Raw genomic sequence first — 20,821 nt, 5'->3', positions numbered from 1 at the left:
TTGACTCTCCCATCTTGTTTTTATGTGACACTGAACAGACAGAATCGTTACTGTGATGTAATCATTAAGCGCACATGCTGTACACATACCTGCACATACAGATGAGTTCCTCCAGTGCTCACTTGTCTCAACATTACCGACGTGTGTGTGTGTCTGTGTATTAGTGATGTTACTGTTTGCGTAAGCAGCAGGAGCAGTGCCATCATCTTGTTGTATAACTTGTAACTCAAGCATGACTTTAAACAGGCTTCCTTTTTCTTGTCTGCCTTTGCTTTCCCGCTCTTGTGGTTAGACATAAGTCACGGGTTGAGCAGGCGAACAACACATGTGGTTTATTTTCACACCTTTTTTAATGTGATTATACATTTTTATTTATTTACATTTTGTCCTGCGGCCCACCTCTGTTCAAATATAATTAGCCAAATTTAGGCCGCACAGTTGGTGAAACTCTTTCGTCAGACACATAACTCCTGTCAGAGGATGGTGCTCCCTTACTTTTTTACTAATTGATGGGTGTTGGATCAGTATAGCCTCTAAGTATCACTATTAGGCTTTAAAAAAACCTGTGATCATTTCACCTGAAAAAGATACGTGATTAACGTGTGCATGATCAATTAATCAAAGAAAAAAACTGTTTGTGATTTGCTAATGCAGGTTATTCTTACAGTATTTTAAAGGTTTTGGTTTGGTCTTACAGTTATTTCACTGATGTTTTTCTTTCCTTTTCAGTGGTAAGTTGGTGTCTCCAAAGTGGAAGAACTTCAAAGGGCTAAAACTGCTTTGGAGAGACAAGATTCGCCTGAACAACGCCATATGGCGAGCCTGGTACATCCAATGTAAGAGTTCCACAGTGCTTTTCATTTCATACACAAAATGTGAAAGTGACTGTTTTTGGTTAATATTTAATTAAACATTGCCTTCAGTGTAACACAATTTGAATCAATCATAGAATCCAGTTATTTTTAGAAGTGATTACTGTTTTGCGGTTTCTTTTGATGTGCTGCTCTTAGTTTCTCTAACTGCATAGCTCTTTTCTTCCCAAATGAATTTTGCACCAGGTATGTTTAGTTTCACTCCTATTTAATTGGTTTTCAGCTAATTAAAGTGGAAATAAATGTATGTTTAAAAGAAAAAGAATTCAACACAAAATGATTGACTAAGAAGCCTAATACAGTACTGTGGAAGTCTAGAGGCACTCCTCATTTCTTTAAGTTTTGCTTCTGGACCTTTGTGTAATTTTTTTAAAGTGGTCTTAAGCAGTAGTTCTCCAGGCTTAAAAGTCTTTCAAAGTTTTTCTGTGGACAGCAGCTGCTTTTTTTTCAGTCCGTTAATTCTACCTCACCCTTTTCAAAGAGATAATTTTATTAAGCGACTTAATGCTGCTATATATGACACTAAAGCATAAAAAAGGCATATAACTCCAGGGATTAAGCAGTGTTGTGTCTACTCATAGCACTGAACTTATCAACTTATTTTTTTCTGTCAGGTTTTTCCCCCAACCCCCCCCCCCCCCTATTATAAAATTTTAGCAATTATTGTTCCAATGTGTAATTTCTAATGAGACACTAGTTTTAATCACTACAAAAACTGCATAAAGATCTAAAACAATATGCATAAGAAGGGGAGGAACATGAAAGGCTTTGAAAAACTAACTACACCCATAATTTAGTGCCTCGTAGAACCACCTTTAGCAGCTCTATGTTGAAGTACTTGTTTTACATGTGAATTTATCTGCCTCTCACATTATTGTGAAGAAATTTGGCCCGCTCTTTTTTTTTTTTTCTTCTTCTTTTTTTTTTTCACAATGTTGTTTCAGGTCAGTTTTGCGGGCGTTCATTTATGCACAGTTCTCTTAAGGTCCTGGCACATCATTTCAGTCAGGTTGATGTCTGGACTTTGACTGGGCCATTGGAAAACCTCAATTCCAAGTTTGAGCTGAGCTTTAGCTATTGAACAGATGGCTTCACATTTGTATCAAGAATGCACTCTGACAGTTAGTGTGAGGTGTCTGTGTTTGGTTTATTTTGCAAACTTTGCAAGCTGTGCTGACATGTTCCTTTAGAGAGAAGAGGAGTTCTCCTGGCAACCGTTCCAAACAAGCTGTGCTTGTTCAGTGCTTTTGAAGTGATCTAAATGTAACATTTAACATGCTAACTGAAGCCTGCAGAGTCTGAGATGTAGGCTTGAGGTTTTTTTTGTGTGTTTTAAAAAATATATATATATTTATTTATTTATTTTTATTGTTTGACTTTTTTCTGGGACATCTCCCCTTTGGATTGTGGGATTATGTTAATATACACCTGAATGCTCCAGGTGAGCTTTGCAGATGATCAGTTAATTAATCAAGTGCATTTGATTTCCAGTGCCTTCCTTTCTTAAAGCTATCTAAGCAGTAAGGGTATAGTTATTCACAGGACTGCATAGAGCCTGTGAAAACTTTGTTTTTCATGTGACTTTAGATCCTGGGGGGAAATCAGGTCAGAGCACAGGAAGTGTGGAATCAGCAGTATGTGTTTGATGGGCTTCATAAAAATCTCTTGCTATACCAGATAAATTAGAAGCCATTTACAAACAACAAAGAAATACAGGATAGGATGAGATATGCACTTAATAATGATACTAAAGGGAATGGAAAGGATGTCATGCCGGTCTTACTTCCACCATAATAGATCTTAGAGACAGTTTCTGATCTTCTGTCTCCAGTATCCTTTCATACACAGGCTGATCCAGCAATGTGAGAGCAGAGTGAAGGGGTTTGGAGAAACCTGTAATCAACCTCTCTTATTATCACTGTTGAAATCTTTTACACATTTTGTGGGACATGTACTGACCTGAATACTGCTTTTAAAAACGCTTTGTTGGAATGGACTATTAGTATCATGGTTAGGACATGTCAGCATGCTTTTCTCACTGAAATTATAGTTCAAGCTTCTATTTGTGTTTATAAATAGCTACTTGTGGTCCTTCTGATATAATACTTTATCACATGTGAAGATGTTTCTTGAAAGTCATTACTACAGCAGAGGCTTAGCCACTTTTCCAGACATGCAGTAAACCTAATTCTAGAAAAAAATGAAAAGTAAACAGAGAAGCACACGGACTACACTTATAATCCATGTTTTGCAAGCTGAGCCACTATGTTTTGGCTAATATATTTCAAAGTTATACCAGCCTGGCGATAGCTGACTTAAAACTGAAAACTGCATGTCTTAAATACACTTTGATGTGAATCTAAGGTCACCACAGGTGACGCCTGATTTGTGGAAGTGACTAATAGTAACTTTCATTTACATCACTAAGTAAACTAAATCTGGGTCAAGTGTTTCTGAGCTGGGTGAGTTATAACTAAACAAATAGAGCTATTTATTTTAACAATGAAGCTTTCATTTGCAGTTGTAGTCAAAATGTTACATCCACTCATCGTGGGTATAAATGTTGAAGCAATTTTGGGCCTTTGGTCAATTCGTTGAACTCTTCTTTTTCTACTGTGGAAAAAGAAAAGGGTAAATATATAGACGCAGTCGTTTAGAAATGAGCGTATTCTAGTTTGTTTTGTTTTCTGTTTTTAAATCACCAGAGATGTATGCAGTACAATCATTCCACCCTGGAAAAATAGCAGTTTGAAGAAGTCATTAGGGGACCAAAATAACCTTGACATTCGTGTGCATGATGAATGTATGGGAACCCTAACTGTACATACCTGTTATGTTGCTTGTTTTTTTTCATATTCTGCAAATATCTTTTTCTAAGATGGAAAAATCCAACTCTCTATTTTAAACTTGTTATTTTTCAAACCCCAGATGTGGAGAAAAGATCGAATCCTGTTTGTCACTTTGTGACACCACTTGATGGAAGTATGGACCTGGACATCCCTCGTCCTGAGGTAAAGATGAAGAAGTTGTGATCATTGTGAGATGCACAGAGACTTGTTTTTTCTTTTCACTGAAATCATCCAGTTGTCCAGACACTCAAACCACTTTCTTGAAATTGATGTTTGTTTTCCTTTCCTGCTTCCTTTCTTTGTACCATATGCTTCTCATAGGCTTCGTTTTAGTTCCTATCTCTTGCCTTCTCTCTTTTCCAGGCCATCGCTGCAGAGGGGAAATGCTGGAAAAGAAGAATTGAAATTGTCATAAGAGAATACCACAAATGGAGAACATACTTTAAGAAAAGGGTGCAGTATAGTTTTACTGAAACATTGTTTCTGTTACAAAGATGCTGAGAAATTTTAGTAGACATGTTGTTTGGCCATAAAGCATAAATATTTATTTAATGTTGAACTTGTGAACTCTTTTATAGCTACAGAAACACAAGGATGACGACCTCTCGAGCTTACTTAAGGTATGCAGCATTGCAACATGCTTAGGTCACTAACAAGACGTTAATATTAACATAATCATTAGTGTCAACATCTAACATCTGTTCAGCCAGATATTGATACTGATGAAATGAAACCACACTAACCCAGTCAACTTGAAATTATTTGTACTTAGAAGATCATCTGTGACTATGCATACAAAGCACTTATGATTGTGTGCATCTAATTTAGCTTGTAAAACTATGTACTCACTCACTCATTCAGGGTCCCATTATACCCGGCATGTGGAATATTGTCACCTCTCCCATCATTTCCGCCAGTCGTGCACTTCTCGATGTGCACGACAAAATGTGTGTCGCGACACCTGCACACATACCCCCAGTCATCACAGCCATCCCTCAGTTTGATATCCGCTCTTCAACGAGCCAAGCTGCGTGGCGGTACCTTGTTCCTCTCCTTCAGGGAACAGAAGTTATAGATATAACCGTTCATTCCCTTTCATTCGATTCAGTTGATTCACTAGGTACAGCACACAGGTATGGAACATTTCTACACGCCCCACAGAGCAGCCACCGAACTAGAATCAGACCGCCAGCGCTTTAGCGTGTGGTAGACCCAGCAGAAAGGACATCATGAGCCACCAAAGGGGCTGTGACATCCAAATGATAGAACTGAACAAAAGTAATGCCCAACTAGCTGCAGCACAAATATCATGGCCCTTTCAAAAAGAGCCCATGATGTTTCCATTCCCATGGTGGAATGAACTCTCACACCCTGGGGCAAAGCAAGACTCTTGGTGCTGTACACCAGTGAGATGGCTTCTATAATCCAGTGGGAAAGCCACTGTTTAGGCAGAGCAGGACCTCTGGCTGGATTAGCAAAGCAGACAAACAACTGGTCACATAAACTCACATTCTGAGTAAAACCAGAATCAAACGTTATGCCAAGGTTCCTAACAGAGAATTTTGCCAAATAACCAAGAGGTCCAGGTGTCTCATTTATCCCAGACATGCATTATTCTTGTGCAAAGATAATTATTTTAGTTTTGTCTTAATTTAACTGAAGAAAACCATCCACCTGCCAGCCACTGCTTAACAGTGTCAGGGCACTTTAACAAACTGTGGAGTTTAGACATGAGCGCTGATGTCGAGGTGTGAGTGTCAAACCTATGGTTCAGGAGAATACTGGAGCAGCTACCTGTGCTGTAATGCTGACTATAAATGGATGTGGTTGTGTGATGTCATCACACAACCATGTGAAAGGACCAACATGCCGGGTATGGTGGCATCCTCACCCATTCAGCACTGTGCAAAAGTTTGAGGTGTTAAATTTAAAGTGGAGCTTTAAAGAAAATGAACCTGTTTATTAGTTTTACTCAAACTTCAGCCCAAAATAAAATCTGTATTTGGTGTTAGTGATCATTCACTTTAAAACAGCAACTGTTTTTCTGGGGGTTTATGTCAGCTTCTGTTCCTTCATGCAATCCCAGACGCAGTTCATGATAAAATTTGAGCTCTTTGTGGAGCCTAAAACATTTTTTGTTTTGATGTGAGTGAATATGGATATAAAACCCCACTCATCTGTCCTCAGTACTTCCTCCGTGAAGACGTACAGTGTCCAGTCAAAAGTCATACAAACTGATATTTTATTTGACTACCTGTAGCTTTAATGACGGCACACATTTGCCATGGTGACATTTTAATAAGCCGTTTTCTCTTTTCAGTAAATAATCTCAGGGCATTTATTTCTATCAACAGTTGCATGAATTTTTCACCAACAAAGGTTTTGTGTTGATGCGATTCGAGTGGCAGCTTATAGTGCTTGAATGTCTGCTCATATGTGTAAGTGGACTCGTATTTGTATAGCACATTCCTAATGACGCAGAGTGCTCAACTCACACACACATTCATACAGCAATAAGCTTTATTACCCTGAGCTTAAAGGTGGTATGACTTACAGCCGTATCACTCTCTGGTTCAGTGAGCATGGCATTTCAGTATATTCAGGTAGTCAGCTGACCTAAAACATTGCTTAAATAGGCCTGAACAACCGGAGCAACCCCAGATCACAACACCACCTCCACTAGGGATCATGGATGCATTACTTCAGCCATTTCTCTTCTTACCCTGCTTCATCTAGTATTGGTATGAGTCCGATGTTTGTGCTCCATAGCGAAATGAAGTCTTTTTTTTTTCCCAGTTAGTCTCACTAATTAGTGGTTTTCTCGAAGCTGCACAGCTGTTTAATTTCAGTCCCTTTAGTTCTCTTCTCATCATGTGTGGAAATGCTGTTACTTTTACTGTTATCAACATATCAATGACTTCTAATGTTTATTTATTTACTTTTTTAAGATTTAATTTCTCCAAATGTTTTTCCAGACATGATTGTTCAGGATTTCTTTTGATTTAATAGTATATTAGACAGTATTTAACTCAGTTTTACCCTTTTCAGTTTTTTTCTTTGCTTGATCTAGGACAATAATTTGGCTGAAATGGAGTAACACAATTTCCATGAGTATGGGATAGATTTTTCAACGTGGCTGTTTAAGAAATGAGAAGCTAATCGCTGCATCATTTACAGTCAAATAACATGTTGCAAGCTGAAACATAGTAATCACTGCAGTAATTATCCAATTATTGGAAGACTCTTGGCTTTTTGTGTAGTTACATCCAGGTGGTGACTTATTTTGGGGGCTGGCCATTGCATGCCTGTTGCTGAGAAAAGAAGGAATGGGATGGGAATGTGTTTTCCGTTTCAAAGATGAAGCCAAAATAATGCAGGCTATATCAGCGAGGGAACAATGTTCACAGAGGACAGAGGAGTGCCCACTCTGAGTCGAGGACGAGTTCCTGCCCCAAGTGGAGGAGTTTAAGTACCTTGGGGTCTTGTTCACGAGTGACAGGAGAAGGGAGTGAGAGCTCGACAGACGGTCTGTTGTGGTGAAGAGAGAGCTGAGAGTAAAAGCGAAGCTCTCAATTTACTGGTCGATCTATGTCCCTACCCTCACCTGTGGTCACGAGCTGTGGGTAGTGACCGAAAGAACGAGATCACGGATACAAGCGGCGGAAATGGGCTTCCTCCAAAGGGTGGCTGGCCTCTCCCTTAGAGATAGGGTGAGAAGTTCGACCATTTGGGAGGGGCTCAGAGTAGAGCAGCTGCTGCTCCACATCGAAAGGAGCCAGTTGAGGTGGTTCGGGCATCTGACAAGGATGCCTCCTGGGCGAGGTCTTCCAGGCATGTCCCACCGGGAGGAGGCCCTGGGGCAGGACACACTGGATAGATTATATATCTCGGCTGGCCTGGGAACGCCTTGGTGTTCCCCCGGACAAGCTGGAGGAGGTGGGTGGGGAGAGGGAGGTCTGGGCTTTTCTGTTTGGGCTGCTACCCCCGCAACCCGGCCCCGGATAAGCAGAAGAAAATGGACGGATGGATGTTTTGAGCTGCTTTTTATGTGTTGAAAAAGTATTCAGTATGGAGAGATCATTCGGACAAGTTCAAATGATTTACGAGATACAGAATTTGAATAAAAGCTATTTAGTGATTAGGCTGTGGAACAGCGGAGCAGTGACCCAGCAGTGACAGGAGTTTGGACAGGATCCTCTAAGATCTAGAGACTGATGGTGGTGAAGAGGGAAATGGAAGCTTTGATGGGGCTCTGAGACACCGGGGGGGAGGTGGAAGTGCATGAATGCGAGTCTGACATTACAATGACAGAAGAGCACTGAGATCTGAAGCATGCAGGAAGCAAGCTGATTGGGTCATAGAAGAAAATGATTGGACTAGAGTAATGATGTCAGTCTTGAGTTTGACAGCATGGAAAAGTAAATGTAAACAATAAATAAATAAATTAGCAGCCTGCTTGAATGTAGATCGAGGTTAATCTTTTAGGCTTCACTTAAAAGACTGAATTGTAGCTTGTATCGTTTAAAAAAACCAAACATCTAAAATGCATAAAATGAAATTTCCCATCAAACTTTTGCACAGTTCATGTAAATGAGGAGTTCACAATACTACGTGATGCTGCATGCTTGTGTGTTGCTAACTGGTGTGGTTACTGCATTTTGAACGCTCAAAGGGGCCGGAGGAGCAGTTATCCCTGTTTGGGGAAGTCTCTCCAGACATGCTCCGTGTCTCCTTTTATCAGGATGAAGAGGCCGCTGCACGCTGTGTGACTCGTCGTATGATTACTGAAGCGCCTGCCCCCATGGAGATGGACAACCTTTTCGATATGGACGTTTTGATGTCTGAGTTTACAGACACATTGTTCTCTACGCTGGCCTCACACCAGCCCATACCCTTCCCTAATCCGAGGGAGATTGGTAAGAAAATCAAGAAAAGATATGCTTGTGGAACTGGATCTCTTATATTTGCATAAACACAGCCATGCCGTGGCCCTTACTCCCCATAACTCTGCCTCTCCTGTCCAAAGCTCATGCAGGGAATGCTGACATGATCCAACCAGGACTCATCCCGTTACAGCCTAACTTGGACTTCATGGACTCATTTGATCCACTGCAAGGTAACAGTAAAGCACCACCCACAGCTGCATTAGGACTTGACACAGACTAATAGTGCACACTGTACAGAAATCAAGCACACATATTCTAGTAACTCTGCTACAGCAGTTGACCTAGCCTAACGCAAAAAGTAGTGTGGTTTTACTAACCTCTAGCTAACATAGAGACTCTTGTTCCAGACTTATTTCACAGCCTCCGTCAGCCCGCCTTCCCCTCTGTTTCCCCCACTGCATCATCTGTCACCCCTCTACCCAGCAGCAGCTCTCAGTCACAGGTAAACACAGATCCAAGGCTCAGTCCCTAACACACACCACCATAAAAACAGTCTGTTCAAGGAGAGTTTTTTTTTTTATTGTCTTAGATTTAAAATTTCTTTGTATTTCTCCCACGTCTGCCACCAACTTTCTGCCTTACTGTAGTTAGACAAAAACAATGAAGTAACATAATAATATTACTAAACTGTTTACACAGCACTTTCATACATGACTTGCTCAAACTGATTAACATTTAATTCATAAAATTTTCAATAAAATTGTGTACTCTAAATAGCTCTGAATATTTGGCTTTTTTTTTCATACCTTCCTCCTTGAAGTTTCTCAAAAGTTTTTTAATCAGCCATGACTTGGCTTTAGTGAAAAAAATGTGTATCTTTTGGGTCCACGGTTAATTGTTTCTGGGTCCCTGTATGAATTTTAGCAACTCAGACAGTATAAAGGCTCATCATAGCCATGAAAAAGATATGCAGCGTTCGTGAAACCTGAACCTGGTTGAACCAGCAGACACTTTCAAAAGTGACATGAAGGTGTCACAGAGTTGCTGCACATCCATAATGTGAAACTCCTGTTCAACCACCAGTGCTATGGAGATCTGGTGGCTGTGATATTTAAACGGTGCTCAGTCGGTACAAAGTGTACACCACCACCACCACCAGCCTGAACCACTGATAGACAATAGATCATTGCTTTTATGTTACTTACCTCAAATCTGGACCCAACCACTCGAATGTTGCAGCAGAAATCAAAGCTTAGGCAACATGTTTTTTTTCTGTTGTCTCATATTGGTGAGTCTATATGATGGTCTTCTGCTGCAGACCAGCTGCTCTAAGAAATGCTCTTTTGTATACCTTGGGGTATTGTGTCACTGTTGCTTTTCTATGAGCTTAAAGCAATCTGGCCATTTTTCTCTGACGTCAATCAAGACATTTTCACCCAGAGGAACTCCTGCTAACTGGATATTTTACCTTTTTAATCATTCTCTGTAAACCCTACAGATGTTTTTGTGGGAAAATCCAAGCAGGTCAGCAGTTTTTAAAAAAACTCAGAGCAATCAACATCGATGCCACGTTCAAAATTACTTAAATCACTTTTCCTCCTCATTCTGAAATAGTTGTACTTAATAAAGTGTCCAGTGAACTTGTTTAAAAAAACAAGAAGCTTGTTTGACAATTATATATGCACACTGTCATAGTCCTGTCACTGTACTTCACTGTAATTGACTTTAGAAAACCAGTATTTGAAGACAGGACACGTACTACACTTTAAATACTCCATAAATAATCCTTTGGTACAGCACTTAATAATTCTGTTAAAACTATGACCTGTGAAATGAATAAAATAGTGTGGCTCAAAAATAAACTTCAGTATGAAGCAAATTAAAAATCTAAATAAGGTGAAAATATTTTTAAAATAAAAATTTCAATAAAGTAGAAACTTCAAATGAAAATTAAGGTACAGGATCAGTTAGCAGTGAGGTCAGTTATTAATTATTCAGAATATTTAGTATTATAAATCATGGATCCACTCCTGAAACTTTTACTACCGTTAGTTAAAGAGCAGGTATAACAGATGTGTCATCAGACAGTCTGTTTACTGTCATAAACCACAGAAGTGTGTCTGCTCTGTGTCATATTTTACTAAGTGTGCTTGTTTCCTTTTCATCCCTTGCCAGGCCCAGTTAATGTCCTCCATGCAGCTGACAACCAACCCCATCTCCCCTTCTAGCCCCATGTCTGTCCCCTCTCCCATGGCCAGTCAGTCAGGCGGTAGTAGCGATGTTGTCTATGCGCACAACTACATGTCCTTGTTCCCTGGGCAGGTGGCGCCCAGTGGTCAGGTTCCCTCTGTCGCTCAGCCGTTATCACATGATCCTCTGGTACAGTGCCTTCCAGGTCAGGACATGGCCTCAGCAGCACCCATGGTTACCTCACCCTTGAACAACACCTCAGTCTTGGATGAGACTGTAGCGGCATCTGTGATTACGCACACAGCCTCCTCTGTCACGCCGAGTGACTCTGCCACCACCTTCAGCCACAGCTCGGATTATAGCACCTTATCTGCACAAGCGCCAGGTCACCCATCCCATCTCCAAACCGTGGCTCCTCTGGCTGCCACTTCTGTACAGCAAACTCAGACTTTTGCTCTGCCTCGACCTTTACAGCCACCCAGTGCCAACAAAAGTCGGCCCATGCCAAGGATCGCTCCTGCTAACACCCTTCCCTCGTCTCAGATCATCCTCACAGGTCTGTGGTTTCTAAAATCAAGATCAGTATTTTATATCTGTAAAATAGAAATGTAAAATTATCATTTTCACCACAAGGTAGCGCTACAGTATGTCTAATGTAATGACTTAATGTTGTAACACACATATTTGAGTTACTGTAGCTTCACTTGTGTTAGAGTTTTAAGGAAAAAAGTACACTGAGGTAGTTATTTCAAGTATAGATGTTTTCATTTTAAATATGACAATCTTTGTAAGATGTATCAGGAAAAGCTGCTGAAAAGGAGGTTATACTCATCGATGACATTAAAAGACAGATGTAGTGTGCTGGTCTGAAATGCCAGTGTGGAAGTAGCCTAAGCCAGGAGGAGGCGAATCACCCTTTTGTAGAAAACCAAGACTTATTTGATCTTTGAGCTTAGCAAAATGTTTCTGATGAGCTCATCATATCAGTCGCTTCATTTTGTAAACTACAGAGCTACAGTTTCATTGTACTGTGGTCGCAGATTTTGAAGCCATCCTGATAACCTTCTCCCACCAACGATGTGGAGATCCAACCTCTTTAGATCCAATTAAAATCAAGAGATGCTCTGGAAAAGAGTAGAATTCTTGGAACAGAGTTTAATACACTGAATCATATGAACAGCAGGAAAAATACATACAGAAATCTAGCAAGAGAATTACATAGCAGAAAGCAAGCAAAGCAAAACCCCGGGGTGTACAGCCTTGAGCACAGACAGTAGAGCAACTCTGAGACGGACAAGGAGAAACAGCAGAGGGGAAAAAAGTACTGGGGGTGTCCACTGGTCCCCTAATATATAGGGACCCGTATCCCCGCCCCCTGCTGCTGGGTAACTTTCCCACCCGCCTTCCAGCCAAACACAGCTGCAGGGGTCAGGTAGCGGCCAAGGTCTAGGCCAAAGGCCAGTCAGGACTCTGACTACCCTTTCGATTTGGCTTATCACAATAGGTCATGACACGGTCAAACATCACACATTAACCCTAATTATTAAATCTTCACAATCTTATTTTATAATTACATAGGTTCTTAAAACACTTCTCTGTGTGTGTGCGTGTGTGTGTGTGTATTTTATCGTGATGTGTTCAGGATCTCTGTTACATTGTTACTGTTTTGGTTGTGCTGCATGAAAGACGTTGAGTGTGTATTAGGGAAGGTTAGTTACCGGAGAGTAAATTATTCAGGACAACTCTCCCCTTACATTAACTGCCCTGTTACTGTACCACCTTAATATACCATGGTGAAGCAAAATGTCTTGTGCTTAAGACTCTACATGAAAGTTAAAATATATATGTTCAGTGCACATAGATATATAGTGTATATAGTTACATAGTTATCATACAAAAATCCACCACAGTACTATTGTGCAAAGTACAATGACGATAAAAAGTTAAACTACACTAAACTTGGGTCTCCGTTAGAGTCAAAAAGAGTAAAGATCTGGGTTTAGGCAGTAGAGTGAGGTTGTCTTTTGATTGAAAAGAAGATAATAGATAAGCAAAAACTGTACCCTAGTTTCTAGGTCACATCCACAGTTTGTCACATTTGGTTTCAAAAAGCCTCAAGAGCTCCTGTCCACAAACCAATGAGCGAGGTTAATGTGGCTACAACCATATTTTATATACATCCTATGATTAGATTTCCCACAGAGCTTTCAGATCACTCTGTAACATTTGTGTATGTGTGTGTAAATCCTCTCAGGCCCTTTCCCAGGTCATGCCAATGCTGTGATTGTTACACCCACACCACTGAAAGCAGATTTGGTCCCTAACACAGGTGTGGTCATCACTTCTCCTGCTCTTGGACCGGTATGTTTGCAGCTTATTGTTTGAATTTATTTCCTACAGTTTTGTTAAATGAATAAATAAATAAATAAATGTGCCCCTTATAAATTGTAAGGTTTTATATCATATTATAACAAAACAAATCTAATTTTTACCATGTCTTAAAAATTAGGTAAGTACAACCTCAGATGAACAACAAGACATGAGAAATCATGTTGTTTGATAATTTATTTTGGAAAAATGTAACCAAAATGCAGAAGCAGTGTGAGAAATGTGATTCTATAGCTTGCAGAATCACATTTAGCAGCAATAACCTAAAGTACATTTTCTGTGCCATCTTCAGTGTCTCATATCTTTGTGGATTAATTTACACTCTTCTTTATAGTGTTTGCAGGTATTTGTTTACGCACACATCTCTTGCCACACTAATTGCCACGTTTTTAAATCCTTAACTGGTCTGGCACCTGTATATTTGTGAAATTTGTTCGAAGGCCGTCTTTTTTATTTTTATTTTTTATTTTTTCTTTAAGTAAAGAGGATTGATATTTATTGCAAAGTTTCTTTCATGTTTTTATATTTATTTTTTGGATATTTTCATGTATCTCAGGCATCTGGATTTCACGTCGTGCCTCAGCCTCAGAAGTCTCAGACGATTGTTCCCAAAGAAAAATCATTTTCCTCTAGCCGCAAAAATCAGAAGGGTTCCTGCAGTGTTGGTGAGAATTAATTCAGAAAGTTACTTTAAACTTCACCTCCACAACGTGTTAAAACCTGTTTTGTTTTTTGTTCCTTTTCTTTTCAGTTCCTAATCAGCCACAATCTGGACAAAGGTCGCCCTGCGGGTTAGATCAGGTTCCTAGCCCACAGTCGTTACCCAGCCCACAGTCATTAATCAGCAGTACCAGTCCAGTTTTGGTGAAGAACGAGCAACCTCAGGTTTGTATTCGTGTGTTTTCAAACATAAAACTCAAACTTAAATAAGTTTGATCATGTTTGAATAGGACTGAAATCCAACTTTACATGTAAAACATCTTAATTAACTGAGATTGACCTTAATGCACGGATTACACCGTCATGGGGCATTTCCGATGTTTCTTTTTAACATTGCATACAATCTCCATAATACTGTCTAATCCTTTGTGCTGTTGTATGACAGATCCGGAGGACCACACACATATCTGCTGAGCAAAAGAGGCGATCAAACATAAATATTGGCTTTAAGACACTCTGCAACCTGGTTCCTGCTCTAAAGTCCCAATCAAATGTAAGCAGGCGTACCTGTATGTTATCATGAAATGTCCAGAACCATGTTTGCCTCTAATGCCTGATTTGTTAATTAAAAACATATTTATTAACTTTGTGCTTTTAGATCAGTAATGCAGTGACGTTACAGAAGACAGTGGAGCACATTATGAAGCTCCAGCAGGAAAGGCAACAAATGCAGGACGAAGTTAAGAGACTACGAGAGGAGATTGAGGAGCTCAACACCTCCATTAGGTATGTTTAAACATTTTGTATCATGTCTTAAACATTGAGCACTGTGCACAAGTCTTTTATATTTCAATTTTTCTTCTAAGGAGCCAGAGTTTTTACAGTGGTCTTGAGTAATAGTTCTCCTGGATTTTTGATGTTTTTTCAAAGTTTATCTTTGGACATTGGCTGCTTTTTCACATTTTTTCAGTCCAGTTCTTGCACATGACCATTTTCAGAGCCATGTTTTATTTGTTTAAGCTACTTAACGCTGAACTATGAATCATTCAAGGATACAAAGGTACCTGAATCAAGCGCCTACAACTTTAAAAATAATCAGTTTTAAATTGTGTCTTTAGGCACTTTGTCACTAAAAATAAATTATTTGATCCCCTTTTTTGTTTGTTATGACTTAGATAATACAGTCTAACCAAGTCATATCATTAAAAAATGAAAAAGTTGTTTAGCAATCACTTTTTCACACAGGGCCATGTGTAGGTCCCCCCCCCCCCCCCCCCCTTAATAATAAACATCTTCATTTAGAAAATGCATTTTGGGTTTACTTATGTAGTCTTTGTCTAAAATTTACATTTGAAACCTTTAATTGTGGCAAACACAAAAAAGAGAAAATCAGGAAGGGGGTAAACACTTTTTCACACCACTGTATCTAATTAGCAACAGCTTTTTCATCATAACAGTGATCCCAAACACACTGCTGAATGTGCCGATGCAGCTTGGTGGATTGCCGGAGCATTATGACTACCGTAGTCAGGAGTCTCGTGGAGTAATCTGGGTCCAAAACTCCGTCTGTTTCAGGTCCCAAAGTCAAACGAACACTGTGGCATCACCGTCTAAATGATGTGCTACGTAATCGCTGGCGACACAGCTACGTTAGCATAACATAAACACAGTGAAGCTGGAGGATAAACGCTAACTTTTTTCCACTCTATAAAAGCTAGCGTGAGGGTTCCTGATGTTTAGGGACAAATGCAATCACATGGTAGGATTCTGTAAACGGACCAAACTTCAGTCAGTAGAACAACTGAGATAATCCATCCACAATATGAGATTAGTAGTGATGTACTGTTTTCCTTTCAGATCCGATACCAAGAAAATTTCAGGGTGGTATCCACGATACTGATCTGATACTTTATACAAAAACGTAATGTTTTATTGTACAGTGGTCCCTCGCTATAACGCAGTGGATTTCACCTATGACAGGTTATTTTTGGAACGTAACTCCTGCGATAAACGAGGGACCACTATATTTTAAATTATGGCTTCATAATGGTCACAGGACATCAGACTACTTGTTCTTATTGCTTAATAATGCAGAATTATCATACAGACATAAAAAACCTGAGGTTGTGTATTTGAACACGTTGCCTGCCTGCAGCACTATAGGACTCCGCAAGAGATGTCTGTCTCGCCCTAGCGGGACCTGTCCCACTCCTCTCCAGTTCACCTCAACATAAGTTTCTCATATTCTGTGATATGATTTACTCTGAGGTGTTTGACGAGGTTAGTGGTGTTGCCACAACACCTCACTGTCTTGCCACATGTATCGCAAACCACGTCTTGGCTGTTTGTGAAGGTAAAATACGTCCACACATGACACTGTTTGCGCTCAGCCGTTGTTGTGAGTGTGCACGCCAAGGGGCTGCGACACATTTATACAACCGTATTTCGCATATGACCATGAAAGGCAGAAGAGGAAGTAGTTCCTTCCAAGTTAGACGATCCAAATGATATAGTTTCTTTCCACTGTGTTCCTGTTAATGATAAACTAAAAATTTACCCCAAATTAGTAAAATATTGATATTTTAATATGAGAATCGATTCTGGAACATAAATAAGTGGTATCGGAGGAATCAATATTTCAGTATCGATCCACACACCACTAGAAGTTAGTCATTAATATACTGCACCGACATGGGAATAGAGCAGCTGTGAGAGAATTCAATATTAATTAATCAATGGTACAGAAGTGGAGGAAGCAAGAAGAATGAGTTGAGTAAAATTTGATTTATCTGACTGTTTTGTTTCACTTAATGCACCTTATAATCCGGTGCGCCTTATGGTCCGAAAAATACGGTATGTTTGCACAGGTTTCAGTACATTGCTGCACCGACCAAAATGTAAGGAAGTAAAGAGTGGCTCGAGACTTATGCACAGTACAGTACTAAACATGCACAGCGATCTGATGTATTAACTCTGAAATCTTTCCTCACTGCAGCTTGTGTCAGGAGCAGCTTCCTGTGACGGGCGTACCGATGAGACGACATCGCCTCGACCACATGCAAGAGAAGTTTAATGAATATGTGAAGAACCGCACACTTCAGAACTGGAAGTTCTGGATTGTATCCTTCTACAAGCTAGCTGATGTAACAGTTTTTATTTTTTGAGGGAGGCTTTTGTGTCTCCCACTTGAAACTAGAAAGAGAGGCACCTCACTGAGATCTGAATGATAAGCTGCAGGAAATACACAGCAGAGGCAGAAGCAGGCTTCCGACAGGAGAAGTTACGCGTAAGTTATTTTCTTAAGAAGGGTTTACATAAAACTGGTGCCTCATACAGCTTTTAAATTTCAAAGTTTTCAGTCCATGAAATATTAAAAGTATTCATATATAAATAACCTAAAATAAATAGGTACTGTGTTGTATCAGATAGCAGAGGGATTGGTTTGTTTGTTATCTACCAGAGTCCAATTAGCCTCCCCTCACACAAGACCAGAAGAGTTTATAGATCTGTATTGACTTTGTATTATGTGAAGGGGAATCTTTCTTTATTTATTCAGTTTAATATTCTACAGTTGCACCTCCTCTCCCCTTAAAAATTTCTCAATTATTAAGAAAAGACCCAAAGAAAATAAATTCCTTGCGTTTGTCTGGTTTCTTCTAATTTATCACCAGTGACTCTGAAGCAGGGAGTTTGTTTTTAGGAGCAGTAATTATCCCAGATAAAGTTTCTTGTGTTTTAGCCCTGTTGCTGTAGTGCAGGTTACTAGCATGCGGGCTGCTTTTCAGGCCCATTCGGACCCGGACCTATATCCAAAACAGATTTAAAACCTGATGGGATGCTTCTGTTTTAACTGGTGCAGGTTTTCTGGTCTTTACAGCAGTGGTTCAGTGGCTGAAGAAACGCGCAGAACAATCGGATGTGAGTTAGCTATCTCACATGATATCGTTTAGCCAATCAACTCTGTGCATTCCGGGGGATACACACGGGGACTCTGCAGTGCCAACAGCTGAAAAGACAGTGAAAAGAAAGTGACAAATATAGAAAAAAGACAGGGAGTGATACAGACGACTGTGCTGGAGAAGGCCGAGACAAAGAAAACGGAGAGAAAAATAAGTAACTAATGGTGCTGGTGCAAAAAACAAAAACATTGGACAGTGAAAATAGAGGATTAAATGGCTGAATGCTGGACTTCTACACATCCAATCAGGCGATCTCCTAACAAATGTGATCCTGAAGGAGCAGTTTGTAAAAAGTGACTATTCCACTGTATTTGACTTGACACACAAATGCAAGGTTTTCTACAAAGTGAATATAATCAAACTAAATATTGCTCCAGGCTCACAAATGACCACCTCCACATGTGTATGAATGGCTCTGACTCCAGTCCAGGACAAACTACAGTTCTGAGCCAAAACATGGGAAAGAAAGCGAGCCACTAAAACTGTTCAGCTGTTAGGATGTTTATTATTTTTAAAACCAGTGGAGACTGTTCAGTCAGGATGTGAAACAGAAAAGGGGAGGTCTATTTACTTTTTCTATTTCGGATGTTAGGTCTCCCATAACTGCTGGGCCACTGTAACCTTCACCCTCCACATCTTCCCGCCCTTCTCTGAGCCCTTGGAATTTCTTAAGTTTCTTGTGTTCCTGATGTTGCTGTCATTCGGAACTGCTACATCTGTCATTATAAGCTGTCTCCTTCTGTTTGCCATGGATGTTAGTTGCCTCATCCTGGACTGTGGTGCTGACACTCACCAGTCCCCAGCCTCCTTCCTTCTGCTTGGCATACAGCCTCAGGATGCTGGACATGAGGTGAAACCCTGCATGCATGCATGCATGGTAAGGAGCTTCCTTTTCTTGATATCAGTGGCTTCTATCTCCTCCTCTGGCCAGCTTATTATCCCAGCAGGGTCTGATCACAGGCAGGGCATAGGTGTTATTACCCCCTCAGTTCTTACTACCTTCCCTCTCTATGTTATCATCAAACTACTTTTCTCCAGGCCGGACAACATTCCGATGTCACTGCTGTATATCCTGGTGGTGTGGATCAGTGAATTGATGTCTTGTTCACTCTCGGCATACAGCTTGATGTCATCCATACAGGAGGTGGCTGAAAACTGCTCCATTCCACAGTCAGTATTTGTAGCCTGTAGGTTTGGGCGATATATAAAAATTTTCCAGCCGACAATTGTCAGTCCAATAATCGATGATGGGCGATATATTCGCGCATGCACATATCCTCCGTGTAATCATGCACAGACTGATTTCATGTTTATAATACAGAAGAAGTCCAAACATGGATGAACTAATTTCCCCAGAAAAATTGGGGCTGTCAGCGTTGGCGCAGCATTAATGCGGTCATCACAATTAACATGATTAAAAATTTTAACGCGCTAAACCCATCTCCATCAACAAGCATTTGGGCGCACTCTGAGGAAGGTGCATTTACTCACGAATAAAAGAGGGTGCTGTTAAAACAGCGCTATTATTTATTTTTATTTTTTTTTGTTGACTGCTTCTATTAGCTCCATCATCATTAGCAAACTTGCTCATGGGCAAATAAATGAATAAATCGCCCTTGTGAAAACGATCACCGATAGTTGATATATTCGTCCAATCACCCAACCCTAGTAGCCAGTCTTGTCAATGATCTCACTGAGGGGGTTCAGGCCGATGCAGATGCATCCCCATTGAGTTCCTGATGAAGGCTCTTAGGGTCCTGTTGATCTTGTATAGTTCTAGGCATTCCAGGATCCAAGTGTGGGACATTGAGTCATCGGCCTTCTTGTAATCTATTCTTCTAGTCTTCTCTTAAATTCATTAGCCAATGAGCTTTGCTACCCATATGCTCTTCCAGTATTGTTCCGTCTCCAGCCTTGGTGGTGCTGCTCTCATATTGTTCCCTTGCCACTGAAAGTACACCTTGGCTGGTTCTGTGGAGAACAGCTACTTTATTCTCTGCCTTCTATCTCTCTGGTTTACCTCTTCAAGCAGCTGGCCAAAGTTGTGAGTCTTTTCTTGGCAGTTTCCAAAGTGTTAGGTATGGACAGCTCGCTGTACTTCTTAAGTACCTCCCTGCAGTTCTGATAGTTGGCTAACCACTCTCCTTCTCCAATGGAGGGTACTGCTCCTTGTGGATGTTCAACTTGTAGCCAAGCATCTCATTGATCACTGCTGCTGTAGTGTAGATCAGCTTGTTTGTCTCAGTATATATCTTAATAACCCTGTATTATGTATATATGTGTGTGAGAGAGAACCTAGCATCCTAGTAGGGAAACCTTCAGGTATTTATTTACCTTTGCTCTCCAGGTCAATAATGTAGTAGGGTTGATAAATTCAAATTCAAATTCAAATTTTTATTTGTCACGTACACAGTCATACACAGTACGATATGTAGTGAAATGCTTGGACAACTGCTCGTGACCTAAAGAAAACAAAAAAGGAAAAGGCTATGAATAAGATAGGAAATAAATATGAAAAATTAAAAAGGGTAAATTTAACTAGGAAGGAATAAAATATAAATTAAGGTTAAAAATGAAATAACTGTACAACACAAATTAGAATGAAGGGTAAATTTAACTGGGAAGAATAAGATAAAATATATAAATTAAAGTTGAAAATAAAATAACTGTACAACAAAATACACAATATAGAACTATATAAGAATGTATGAAGAAATCTAAATATAAATAAATATATACACAATAATAAGATAATAAGACTTCAACTGTATCAAAACCACACACTGCATTTTTAATACCTCTTGGCCTTTTACATTTAAAGCCTATTTTGATAAGTTGTGTAATCAGATTTAAAGTTCCTCCTTGACTGTCATACATTCAGTTCAGCATCATTATCAAGCCTCTTTTTGATTCTTTCAATGGGATGGTGTCAACAGCAAGCAGAGCAGAGCTTTGTCAGACCACGCTGCAATGGCTGGATCGTCACTGCTCGCTTCCAGCACTCAGACCCAGTAAGT

General features: G+C 40.0%; 1 protein-coding gene across 2 annotated transcripts in view; it reads left to right on the top strand.

Moving 5' to 3' along the window:
- The window catches only part of mlxip (MLX interacting protein), a 28,705-nt gene that overhangs the window by 3,926 nt on the left and 3,958 nt on the right, over nucleotides 1-20,821 (top strand). Inside the window, exons 2-16 of one of the 2 annotated variants that reach the window (XM_004544680.3) lie at nucleotides 730-836; nucleotides 3,801-3,883; nucleotides 4,085-4,174; nucleotides 4,300-4,341; nucleotides 8,463-8,637; nucleotides 8,748-8,837; nucleotides 9,015-9,109; nucleotides 10,783-11,353; nucleotides 13,052-13,158; nucleotides 13,742-13,850; nucleotides 13,937-14,070; nucleotides 14,291-14,398; nucleotides 14,504-14,631; nucleotides 16,841-16,964; nucleotides 20,686-20,815. In XM_004544680.3, the coding sequence (XP_004544737.1) occupies nucleotides 730-836; nucleotides 3,801-3,883; nucleotides 4,085-4,174; nucleotides 4,300-4,341; nucleotides 8,463-8,637; nucleotides 8,748-8,837; nucleotides 9,015-9,109; nucleotides 10,783-11,353; nucleotides 13,052-13,158; nucleotides 13,742-13,850; nucleotides 13,937-14,070; nucleotides 14,291-14,398; nucleotides 14,504-14,631; nucleotides 16,841-16,964; nucleotides 20,686-20,815 (2,093 nt within the window). Of the gene's footprint in view, nucleotides 1-729; nucleotides 837-3,800; nucleotides 3,884-4,084; nucleotides 4,175-4,299; nucleotides 4,342-8,393; nucleotides 8,638-8,747; nucleotides 8,838-9,014; nucleotides 9,110-10,782; nucleotides 11,354-13,051; nucleotides 13,159-13,741; nucleotides 13,851-13,936; nucleotides 14,071-14,290; nucleotides 14,399-14,503; nucleotides 14,632-16,840; nucleotides 16,965-20,685; nucleotides 20,816-20,821 lie in introns of both variants that reach the window. The other variant, XM_004544679.3, reaches the window with a different exon arrangement.

This window comes from Maylandia zebra, linkage group LG12 (assembly GCF_041146795.1).
Source record: "Maylandia zebra isolate NMK-2024a linkage group LG12, Mzebra_GT3a, whole genome shotgun sequence".
Lineage (NCBI taxonomy): Eukaryota > Metazoa > Chordata > Actinopteri > Cichliformes > Cichlidae > Maylandia > Maylandia zebra.
The sequence above is the reverse complement of the archived record's forward strand: the minus strand, read 5'-3'. Positions and strand labels throughout refer to the sequence as shown.